Below are 11,212 nucleotides of genomic sequence, written 5' to 3'. Positions count from 1 at the left end.
CGTAGCTCCCAGCCCCCACGCCTGCCCTCCGTGCTTGTAGCATCCATCCCGGGATGCTAGCCTTCCGAATCAGTCACTTCCTGGTGTTCTCCTTCGACCCTTCCTCCTTCCTCCTCCCTCCTCCGCTGGGCTCACCCCGAAAGAACGCTCCTTCCTGGCGAGGCTGCTGAAACAGCTCACACAGCTGCTGCTCTCGGAAACTGCCGGGAGTCAGTGCAAGGATCACGACAGCGTCTCAGGTGGTCATTTGCTTTTCTACGCACCTTTTTGAGGTTTTAAAAAAATTACTGTTTTTTAAAGTAACTTTTTTGAGATATAATTACATAGCATCTAATTCACCCCCTTCAGGTGTACAATTTGATGGCGTTTAGCATCTTCACGGATTTGTTGCAACCACCACTACAACCAGCGCTAGGCCGTCTCCGTCACCCCAGGAGGACAGCGCGTGCCGGCGGCCAGTGCCGATCCCCCAGCTCTCCCGGCCACAGGCAGCCCCCTCTGTTTCCTGCGTCCGTGGACTGTGTACTCTGGACATTTCACACACGTGGAATCACACGATACAGGTTCCCTCATGTCTGCCTTCTTTATTTTTTTTAATATATATTTTATTGATTTTTTACAGAGAGGAAGGGAGAGGGATAGAGAGCTAGAAACATCAATGAGAGAAACATCGACCAGCTGCCTCCTGCACACCCCCTATTGGGGATGTGCCCGCAACCAAGGTACATGCCCTTGACCGGAATAGAACCTGGGACCTTTCAGTCTGCAGGCTGACGCTCTATCCACTGAGCCAAACCGGTCTTGGCATGTCTGCCTTCTTTAATTTCCGCCCGGAAATATGAACTCAGCATTGAACATCATACTCACACCTACTTCACAGGTCATGGTTTTTGTCATTGAAGGAACTTCTGCTCTTAGAAAGCCTTGCTTTGTCCAGCTGAACGCCAGCCCCGTGACGTTGCTCAGCATCAGGATGACCTCGGCCATGAGAGGCCTTCTCCGCCAATCTCGCAGGGAAGTTTGGTGTGTGTGTTTGTTTGCTTGTGGGGGGAGGGGAAGCAGTTGGTTTTTATTCAAGAAGCCATTCCGTTCCTTACACCCACCTTCTGGGCTGAATGGGAGAAAGTGTACGAGTGCCTACTGGTCAGCGAAGGGCACCTATTAACATTGTTAATAATCAAAACCCCTTTGCCCCCTTTGAGGCCCCCCACTCCCACCTCCAGCAGGAGGCACGGGAGGGCTGTGCCCACCCTCCTGGTTCTGTTAGTGTTCTGGGGGGGCCCGCCAGAGACGGCCACCAGAGACAGAGATCGACATGTATGAGCCTTTGTGAAGCTGGCCAGCGACGACAGCCGCAGCACTTCACCGCGGTAAAGGCCCAACTGCAGTGCCGACCACAGGTGTCACAGCAAAGTTATACTCGGAAACCACAAGAGGGAGTTAGGACGGTTACAGTGACAACACAAAGGTTACAGAGCGATTCCCGCCGTTTCCAAGACACTCAGGGCACAGGTGCAACGCCTGGGCACGCCTGGCCGGAGCGTGAACCGCCACCTCCCTCCAAACTCCAGCCGACCCATTGTTCGGGGACCTGTCCACCTCCCTCTGTCCCAAGGCACCCTGCCTCCAGGCGGCGGAGGAGCTGTGCAGAGTGTGCAGCCCGGAGCACGAGGAGGCTGCCCTGTGGCCCCAGGCCAGGTGTGACGGGGAGATCCTAGCAGAACTGATTCTGATCAATCAGCTGCTTGCTGTTTTAGTTCTTAAAAGCGTTTCTCCTTCTTTAATGCCACGTATTTGTTAACAGATAACACATGTTCATTCTACAAACGTCCAAAGGGGCACGAGGGCCCAGGGAGGCGTTTCCCTCCATCCCTTGAACCCGTAACCGTCCTTAGACCGACATGTCTCCTGTCTGCAGCCTCCTTTTCCTTGTCTCTGGGTACAAGCGAGTGGCGTGTCTGACACACGGTCCTGCGCCTGCAGCGCCTCGATGCCGCACAGGGGCCTGTGCTCTCCACCGCTGCCCGGCGTCCAGCACGGAGGCACCGGGACCACTAACGGGCCTCCCCGGAGAGGCCTGCTTCCGCGGGGGGCTGGGGCTCTGGAAACGCGCTCGCGGGCCCGTTGCTAATGTGGACACAGGCTCCCCTCACCCCTATTCCAATCGATCACCCCATTCCAATCGATCACCCCATTCCAATCGATCACCCCTATTCCGATCGATGCTCCCGGGCCAGTACAGAGGCAGCTTAAATGACTCAAAGCATCGGCACTGAGGGCCAGTCCAAAGAACCGAATACGGAGTAAAACCCCGAATAACAGGACCCCCCGCTGCGGAACCTCCGTGACCCGAGGCCCCACGCACGCCGGGGCCTCGGTGACCTTGGCCCGGGGCCGCGGCAGCGTGCGGCCCTGCAGCGCCCGGCACCTGCGGCCGGGGCGGGAGCGCGGGGCGGGGCGGGGGCGGGACCGGGCGCGGCCCGGGGCCGGAGATGCGGGCGCGGTGCCCTTGAGGGGACGCCGCGCCGGGAGTGCCACTCCAGCCAGCCGCCGGCGGGCGCGGCCATTTTACGGCGGAGGCCCCGCCCCGCGCGCCGCCGAGGGGCGGGGAGAAGTGTGCGGCGCGCGGGAGCCAATCCGCTGGCCGCCTCCCGCCCCGAGCCCTCCCATAGGCCGAGCGCCGGCGGCCGTAAGGCGGGGCCGGCTGTCGTGACGCGCGGCGGTCGGGTGTGTGGTGTCCTCTGTCCGCTGGGCCGGCGGTGGGGCTCCGAGGAGCGGCGGCGAGGGCGGCCTGCGTCCGGCACGGCCATGGCGGGCGCGCTGGTGCGGAAGGCGGCGGACTATGTCCGGAGCAAGGACTTCCGGGACTACCTCATGAGGTGCGCCCCCCGGAACGCCGAGCTCCGGAGGCCGGGCCGCCGCCCCCGGACGAGGGCACGGGCGGGGGGGCCGGGGGGGGCCGGGGCGGGGGCCGGGGGCTCGGACAGCGGGGCGGGGGCCGGCGGGGCCCGGGGCTCGGACAGCGGGGCGGGGGCGCGGGGCGGGGGCCGGCGGGGGCCGGGGCGGGGGGGCGGGCCGGGGGCTCGGACAGCGGGGCGGGGGCCGGCGGGGCCCGGGGGCTCGGACGGCGGCGGGCAGCCCCCCGGCGGGGCGGGGCGGGAGCTCCCCTCGGCACCTGCCGCCGGAGTGCGCGGGGGGAGGCGGCGGGGGGAGGGGAGACGCCCGGGGCGGCGGGGCGCGCGCGGCCGGGAGGTGCCCGCAGCCCGAGCGCCTGCCCGGGGACCGAGGTGCGGGTTGAGGCCGCCTCTCCCCGCTCCTTTTACGGCCGTAACGTCTGAGCGCAGGAGGGAATGACATCCACAATGTCTTCAAAGCGGCTCCGGTGCGGCCCCGGGTCGAGTCGTGTGGCCGAGGACCGACGTTCCTCGCCTGCCCCCGGCGGCTCTGCCTTCCCGCGGGGAGCGGGGCGCTCCGGCCGAAGGGCCTGCAGGCGGCCCCCGGCCCCTGTCCCCGCCGCCCGCAGCGGCATCGCCCGTCACTGAGCCGCCCCGAGGCGTCGGCGGGAGCGGGACTTGCAGTGAGAGCCCTGCGCGTGGCGTTCCCCCGGGAGGTGGGGCCGCGTGGTTTCCGGTGGCGCGTGCCCGGGAGTGGGTCCTGGGCCGGCCCGCGGGGGGCACTCGCCCACCCGGCACCTGGGTCGCTGTCCGCTCCGGTCCCGGCCTGACCCTGACGGCAAACACTGTTTACTCCAGGCTCCCGGCAGCCGGTAAGAAGAGCCGCTGGGTCTGCTCGGGGTGGGGCGGGCCTGGAAAGAGCAGCTCCACTCCCGACGTGACAGGGCCGAGCGGGGCTGCGTGACAGCCGCGGAGCGCTGCGGGGCGGGGCGGGGCGGGGCGCGGTGGGGCCCGGGCTCAGGTGTTGGAAAGTCTGAGCGAAGCGGTCATTGCAGGCGGCGGCGGGGCCCCGCGGGTCTCCTTCCTCTGTCCTCCGGGGCCTTGAGCCTCCGCCGCGGTCGGTGTCATTGAAGAGGAGGCCTTGGCACCGTCCGTGCCGGGAGGTGCTGAGGATGCTCCTGGCGCCGCCCGGCCGGGGAGACCTCGTCCCGGGAGCGGGGAGCCCGCTTGTCTGGGTTCTGTTCTTTGCTGCTGCCTCGGAGAGTTCCGAGAGCCGGGCTTTTCAATGGAAGACTTGGGTGCACGGCCTCACCTGTTCCCCAAGGTTAATCACTTCACGGGCTCTCATGCTTTTGTACCCCCTCCCCCTCCCTATTTGATTAATTGAATCTAGGTTTGATGTGCTTAATTTTTTTTAAGAGAACTTGTTTTTCCTGCCATTCTTGGCAACAGCCGGGTTTCACAATGTGGCTGCCAGGCATTTTTATGCAGAACTTTGGATTGAGCAGCGTCTGAAGGCAGGAGTTTTCTTGACCCTGTCCCTTTATGCCGCGACCTTCGGCAGGGTTCCGGGTCTGAAGGAGGGGCCAGCGCACAAATGAAAATGCTGTACAAGAAATAGGAATTCAGAATGCTTGGGGGCCAGCCAGATGGAGCCTCTTTCTTGAAGAGACACAGGACTCCTGGTCTGGTCGGCCTTTTATTTACTTGAATACACATTTGCCCTTTAGCAGGGCACACAGGCAGATCAAAGGTAAAGTTTGGTAAACAATGTAAGGATATTGGGGTTAGGGAATTGCCTTGAGCCACTGAGCCCACAGCAGGGCAATAGTATGCTGACTTTCAGCCCTGCTGAATGTCAAAGTCCATTGGCCTTCCAATGTTTTCTTTTTACATTAATTTGCTAACTGCTGTTAGCTTTAGCCTCCAGCAGTCACCTGTTGTAAACTAGGGCAGAATTTGAACTATTGTACAATTCCAGGAGAGAGTCCTGAATTGAAAACTAAAGTATCTCCAAGATGACATTTTAGATGTTAAGTACTGCATCTTTTAAAATGTTCTTGTAGGGAAAGGAACATGTGTTGTTGCTAATATGTAGTTCAGTAAAAGGCCTGTGTTCAGACCGGAGCCAAGACGTGTTAAGGAGAGTGGCCAGTGGCTGTCTCCCGCCAACCCCCACCCGGAGGTCATCGCCCTCTGCCTTTGGGAAAGCGCTGCTCGGTGTGGACTTGCTGTGACACGTCTGAGGCAAAATTTATTAGGCTTTTTGCTTCTTATATTTCATAGCAGAACCTACTTAGCACTGTCAACAAACAGTTTATGCTGTAAACTAGAACCTCCACAGTCTCCGGATCAAAACCTCTACAAGTGTTGTTTGGACGCGTGTCTATGAAAGATTTTATCAGAGTATTTCAACAACTCGTTCAGTAGATAAACTAAGATTTTGCCTTCACAGAACAATTAAGCTACATCCTGGCAAGAAGAATTGCCATTTCAGAAATAAAAGGAATTCACTATAAAACTTTCTATATATTCTAAATGGGATGAAGCTTAGCGCTCAGGAAAACAGTTCGGTTAACTTTGAAAGTTTTTACTATTCATTTACTCAATAAATATTTTTTTGAATGCCTTGTGAATGGAGGGCCCCACTTCAGGGTCCTGATTCTCGTAGTAAACAGAAAGGAACATCACACGCCTCTTCTCAGGGGCTTCATTCCGGTGACAACCTACTAGTAAATGAAAATGGGGAGTTCGTTGTCAATAGAATTCTGCAGCATTGTGCTTCTCTCCAACTTGTCATTTTCTAAGGAATGGTCCCTTTAAGCCCGTGCTGTGTGGGGTGAGAGCTGTGAGCCACCTGAAATGTGGCCGGTCCCCATGCCAACACACACCGCGTCTCAGAGACACGGTACAAAATAGGACACAAGATGTCGCATGCATACGTTGCCACTGGTTGTTCAAATTAAAGTACTTGGGATATGTGGGAATAAATAAACTTAATAAAGTTAACTTCTGTTTTTCCTTTTAGAAATTTTTAAATTACGTATGTGGCTCCTACTTGTGATTTGCATTATATTTCTATTGGCACCCTCTAAGGATGATGCTTATTTTTTTATAAAATTAAGGTTTACTTTCATTAGGTCCAAGTTGTTATTAGAAATGTCACTGGACTTCTCAGGGCAAAGAGAACCGTGCTGCCCACACCGCAGCTCCGGCACCGAGACTGCGCAGACTGAGGCCCCGGTGGCCTAATGGGACCCGCGCCTCTGGAAACGCCTGACCTTTTCCTTCTTTTTCTTTTCATGTTTCCCTGTCTGAACCTCGGTGACTTCTCACAAAACAGCACGGTAAGAAAATCCTTCCTCCTCCACTTCAGGCTGGTGCAGATCCTGCATCAACAAAGTTAGGGACAGCAGACCCCTTTGCTGGAGATAGCGTGACTAGCACCAGGGCTGAGGGCGGGGGCTGAGTGCGCCCTGGCGTCCCTGCGGCCCTTGGGTCCCTCCCAGGTCACGCCTCTGCCGGACCCAGGGACACAGCCTCGTGGTAGTGCTCGGCACAGAGCCTGGCCGCCGACGGAGCAGACTCCACACCAGTGGCCAGATCACGGCGCTCCTCATTCGTGTGGATGTTCTTTAGCCCAAGTTACGAGTTTATAATGAAATAGAAGTATTTCCCCATTTAATCCAAAATAGGTTCATTTTTCCTTTCAAATGTTTATCATGAAATTCCTTCTTTTTCTAGACATTTGTGGTGACTATCTGCTAGAGCATAGACCTAACGCACTTTAAAAAGGGACACGAGCGCGAGAGCCTTGCTCTAGGTAGAAAGCACGTATTAAGCTTGCTGAGGTAGGTACCTTAGTCAGCTAGTGTGGAAATTATTTGTACCTTTATGTACTCTTTAAGGGCTAGATTTACGTATCGGTCATTGCTCACCGCCACAGAGCATGCCCTGCCTCACAGGACCTCTTACGGGCAGCCCTAACTCATCACTCCAAGACTGAGTTGGTGTCTCTGCTGTTAAGCATGGGCAGCTTAACATGGGTGTCCTGGGATGGCCACATGGCTGTAAAGTGAAAAGCTGTTGGTCCATTTTTAAAATAGTTGTTGCTATTATTTTACAAGTATTTTCCAATTCTTTTTAAAAAATATATTTTTATTGATTTCAGAGAGAAAGGGAGAGGGAGAGATTGAAACATCAGTGATGACAGAGAATTATCGATCAGCTGCCTCCTACGGGCCCCCTACTGGGCATTGAGCCCGTGACCCAGGCATGTGCCCTTGACCAGAATCAAACCCGGGACCCTTCAGTCTGCAGGCGACGCTCTATCCACTGAGCCATACCAGCCAGGGCTCTTTTCCAATCTTAGTATCTGGGACTCTTGAGTGTAGATTCCAGGTTCTCAGACCTTAAAATAGCTCATGAGCCAAAACAGTTTTCCCGTATTAAATACAGCTCCTTTCTTCAGAAAAAGTATCCAGATTAGGGTCTGCATATTAAGAGATGTCAATGAAAGTTTGAAAAAGAAGTTTTGATAGATTTAAACATTAAACTGTGGAGAATAGTTATCACACGTTTAAGTTATGGCAAGACTGACTGGTGTGAGAAGTTTTGGAGCTCTAAACGGACAGTCAGAGGTCACTTAGTTGCCATCGGAAAGTTGGTCAGGACTGGTACCCTGCCACGTCCTTTCTGGCTCTGCACTCGCCTTGTGAGAACTGCTGACTCACAGGCCAACACCTCAGCGGCTGACCAGTGAGCCCGCAGGACGAGCCCAAGGCTCACACTTTGAGAAAGAAGCCCAGCTGTTCACAGCTCCGCCCTGATTTCTCCTCTCTCCTTCTTTCCTCCCATAGCACTTCTGGGGCCCAGTAGCCAACTGGGGTCTCCCCATTGCCGCCATCAATGACATGAAAAAGTCTCCGGAGATCATCAGTGGGCGGATGACGTTCGGTGAGTGTGCGCTCTGCACACCTGCAGCCTCTCCCTGCGCCATTAGCATAAACAGCTCCGGCCGGGACAGTCGCTTAGAAAATGGCATGTCGCTTCGAAGGCATCACCTCCTCACAGGGAGGAAAAGCAGGTGGCTCTGAAATGCTGTCTTGGGAGAGCGAGAGCCCGCTGGCCGGCGGGCTGACGCACCCAGCTGCAGGAGGTGTCTCTGGGGCCGTAGTTGGAAAACACTTTCTTACGCTGACCTGAAACCCTGGTATGTGACCATAAAGCTGTTGAGAGGATGACATGGCAGTCCTGCGGGTGAGGGACTGTCAGCAACTCGAGGGGACAGGACGCGGCTGGAACTCAGGCGCCTCTCCCTCCCTCCGACACGCCATCCTTAGAATGTCCAGGTGATAAGTAACAGTACCCGACAGGAGAGTCCGGTATCTGATGAGCTTCCCATAACGGGTGCGTTTCCGCCAGAATTGATCTCCCGTCAAAGGTCTTAGCGGAAGAGCTGCTCTAGGGGTTCAGGCGGGCGCGCTGTGGGTCTGGGTCCCTCCCACACCAGGTCTCTGAACCGTGAGTCATTGGTCCCCTCTGCTTGCTGTTTGCAGCCCTCTGCTGTTACTCCCTGACGTTCATGAGATTTGCCTACAAGGTGCAGCCTCGCAACTGGCTCCTGTTCGTGTGCCACGCCACCAACGAGGTGGCCCAGCTCATCCAGGGCGGGCGGCTCATCAAATACAAGTAAGCGGTGCCCGCTCACCCTCTTTGCTGAGGGAAGGGGAGAACGGGCCCCGTCCTGTCTTGGGCATTTGGGCCGTGAGTGTGTGCAGATGGATGTGGAACCCGTTTCTGAGCAAAGCTGTGCTGTAGAAGGTGAAACAGTTAACGCCACGCAGTGCAGATGCACGGATGACAACATGGAGTAGGGTGTGTCTTCATAACATTGGAAGTTGAAACGAATGTTAGGTGAGGTCTTCTCCCCGGCCTTGAGGCCGGCAGTGAAACTCTCCCTATTTCCTGTGTCTCCCTCCAGGATGAATGAGAAGGCATCAGCGTAACCATGGGCAGGGAGGGCTGGCGCTGCTGAGCCACCGGCTCCGTCGTCAGGACGTCCTGTTGAGCACCCGCTGATGCTGTTTTTACTAACCCAACCATTTCCACCGAGACAGCGAGAGCCCCCGAGCCCCTGACCCGCCCCGGCTGCCTGGCAAGTACTGACTCCCCCCCCTCCCCCTAAAGAGTAGTCACCCGGGCAGTCGTTTCCGTGATTCCCGCGATGCTTGCTCCGAGCTGTTATCTGTTAGAATTTACTGAACGAGCAGCGGAAGAGAACAAAGCCTGTGACTCTTAGACCTGAGTGCTCTGAACTCTTGCCTTGTTCTGTAATGACCATGAGACAACCCACAGCTGGCTCCATCCTTAAGATCTCACCCCCAGGGTCTGAAAAGGACCCATTTCCATGCAGTGTGTATTCTGAAAGGCTGTGACTTAACGGCAATAAATGATTTAAATATTGGTCAAGTGGGAATGACAAAAGGCCTGCCATGTTTTTAAGACACTGCAGGACTGTGTCCCTGCAGCACCAGGATCGGTATAACGTGGAACTCCCTCCCCCAGTGCTGAGAGGGGAGAGGACGGGGAAGGCAGCTTCCGGAGGTGCCGTCCTCCGGGCGGTCAGACGGTTCTTTCTCACGGGCCACGTTAGAAAATGCACCCAGTGCTGCCCTGGAGATGCCCGGCTTCCGCAGCCCTGGAGGGGCGCTGGCCTCCTGCCCCCTGAGGTTCCCTGAGCGGGGGCAGAGTTGGGCAGTGTCCCTGTGGGGCCGCAGTCCCTGGCCGCACGGGAGGGGCACCAGGTAGAGGAGGGACCTCCGGGAGGGGCGGGGCCCGGGGACTTGGTGGAGACCCCGCTGCCGCCAGGGTGAGCGCCAGGAGACAGCATGGAGGGTGTGAGCGGCCCAGCCATGCCTCATTTCATCCACGTCCGCTCGGCCTGCGAAGGGCTCTTCCAGGGCAGGGCCCGTCGCCGTGTCTCTTTTTGATGGATGGCGCTTGGTTGCTTTAAAATGACCGTATCCGCTGTCTGTCACTGGCACGAGGGGCGCTGAGGACACCTGGGCAGTCGGCAGGGAAGCGATGGCCACTGGCACAGAAGACGACCGAACAGCCGACCTCTGCTCCGTGCCTGGGCGGCGGGAGGTCCCGGGTGGCTCCTGCTCTGTCTTCCGGGGTTTGCCGAGCTCCGTCTCCTAGAGACGTGGGGGTCCCGGCGCCAAACCTGTGTCTGCTCCGTGCGAGAGCAGTGCGCACCGGAGGCTCCCTCTGGCCTGGCGGCCAGTGCGTCCTCCGAGGGCCTGGGGTTATGGAGAACGGCGCCATCCATCCCCCAGCACCCGGGTCCGCGCTGGAGGAGACCCCTGGGAACTCAAGTGTGAAAGCGAGGGTGGGGGGACGCCAGCCTGGACCGCTCCCACAGCCAGGACAGGCTCAGAACTGTCAGCTGCACAGAGACCCTCCTCTCTGCACGTGAGACCCCAACGCTCCGCGTTCTCCATTCACATAAGAGCGGGGAGAGTGGGGAGAACAAGCAGCCGGGCTCCCGTCCACGGCGAGTGGACGCCGGATGTCGGCGCGGAGGTGCCCTGCTGGCCCCCGCGCTGTGACGGACTCAGGGACCAGGTGACGATTGCGAAGCACTTCCTGCTCTGCCAGGGCCGGCCGAGCCCGCGTGAGTCCTGGCACCGAGGAGCCCGCTGCCCGCGGTGCACGCGGCCACGGCAGGAAACTGGTCAAGGGCCTCCTGTTTCGCAATGCCCCTTCGGCCACGGTTGGTTTAGGGCTGGCCCTCCTTCCTGGCCCTCTTCCCACTCCCCACGCAGGAGCCGCAGGAGCCGCTCTGCTGCTCGCTCCCAGGCTGCGTTCAATTGCTCCTGTCTTTTCCACCTTTTCACTTCGATTTCTCAGTTGTTTTCTCTCGTGTGCACGGAGCGGTGGCAGACAGCAGTGAGAAAGGAAGCTGAAGGCGCAGTAACATCTGCGGTCCTGTCACCCAGCGTGCCAGCAGGCGGCTTAGTCTCGGAGCTTCCTGTTTAAGGTCCAGAAGAGAAGCGAACACCAGGACCGCGGCATCAAAAGCCAAGCCGGGGGGCTGGGGCTGGGGCTGAAGGCTTGGCAGGTTGGTGGCCCTGGGAGGGTAGGACACCAGTTGCCATGGTAACTATTTTGAACTTTTTCTGGCTTTTCCTCTTGAGCGTGATAATAGACTCATGAGTTTTTATAGACGTAATGTGTTGTTTTAAATTCTCATCTGAAGATACGTTTTATTGATTTTAGAGAGAGAGGGAGGGAGAAAGCGAGGAACATCGATA

General features: G+C 57.6%; 1 protein-coding gene across 2 annotated transcripts; it reads left to right on the top strand.

Moving 5' to 3' along the window:
- Positions 1–2,694: 2,694 nt before the first annotated feature.
- On the top strand, positions 2,695–9,365 carry MPC1 (mitochondrial pyruvate carrier 1). Of its 2 annotated transcripts, XM_054722527.1 has the most exons (5): positions 2,695–2,879; positions 5,195–5,198; positions 7,754–7,850; positions 8,453–8,585; positions 8,878–9,365. In XM_054722527.1, exons 1-5 carry the CDS (start codon positions 2,809–2,811, stop codon positions 8,900–8,902), a joined length of 330 nt encoding a protein of 109 aa, XP_054578502.1. In that variant the 5' UTR covers positions 2,695–2,808; the 3' UTR covers positions 8,903–9,365. The 2 variants fall into 2 exon arrangements, with proteins under 2 accessions (XP_054578502.1, XP_054578501.1); XM_054722526.1 differs by lacking the exons at positions 2,695–2,879; positions 5,195–5,198 and adding an exon at positions 6,644–6,745.
- Positions 9,366–11,212: the final 1,847 nt, after the last annotated feature.

Source organism: Eptesicus fuscus, chromosome 10 (assembly GCF_027574615.1).
Source record: "Eptesicus fuscus isolate TK198812 chromosome 10, DD_ASM_mEF_20220401, whole genome shotgun sequence".
Lineage (NCBI taxonomy): Eukaryota > Metazoa > Chordata > Mammalia > Chiroptera > Vespertilionidae > Eptesicus > Eptesicus fuscus.
This window is presented reverse-complemented; position numbering and strand designations above follow the sequence as displayed.

What these genes read in the sequence shown, in the direction of transcription:
- MPC1 (XM_054722527.1), top strand. Translation starts at nt 2,809, where the DNA reads ATGGCGGGCGCGCTGGTGCGGAAGGCGGCGGACTATGTCCGGAGCAAG. An exon ending in CAGTGGGCGGATGACGTTCG is followed by an intron (nt 7,851 to 8,452) that starts GTGAGTGTGCGC and finishes TGCTGTTTGCAG; the next exon opens with CCCTCTGCTGTTACTCCCTG. An exon ending in GGGCGGCTCATCAAATACAA is followed by an intron (nt 8,586 to 8,877) that starts GTAAGCGGTGCC and finishes GTCTCCCTCCAG; the next exon opens with GATGAATGAGAAGGCATCAG.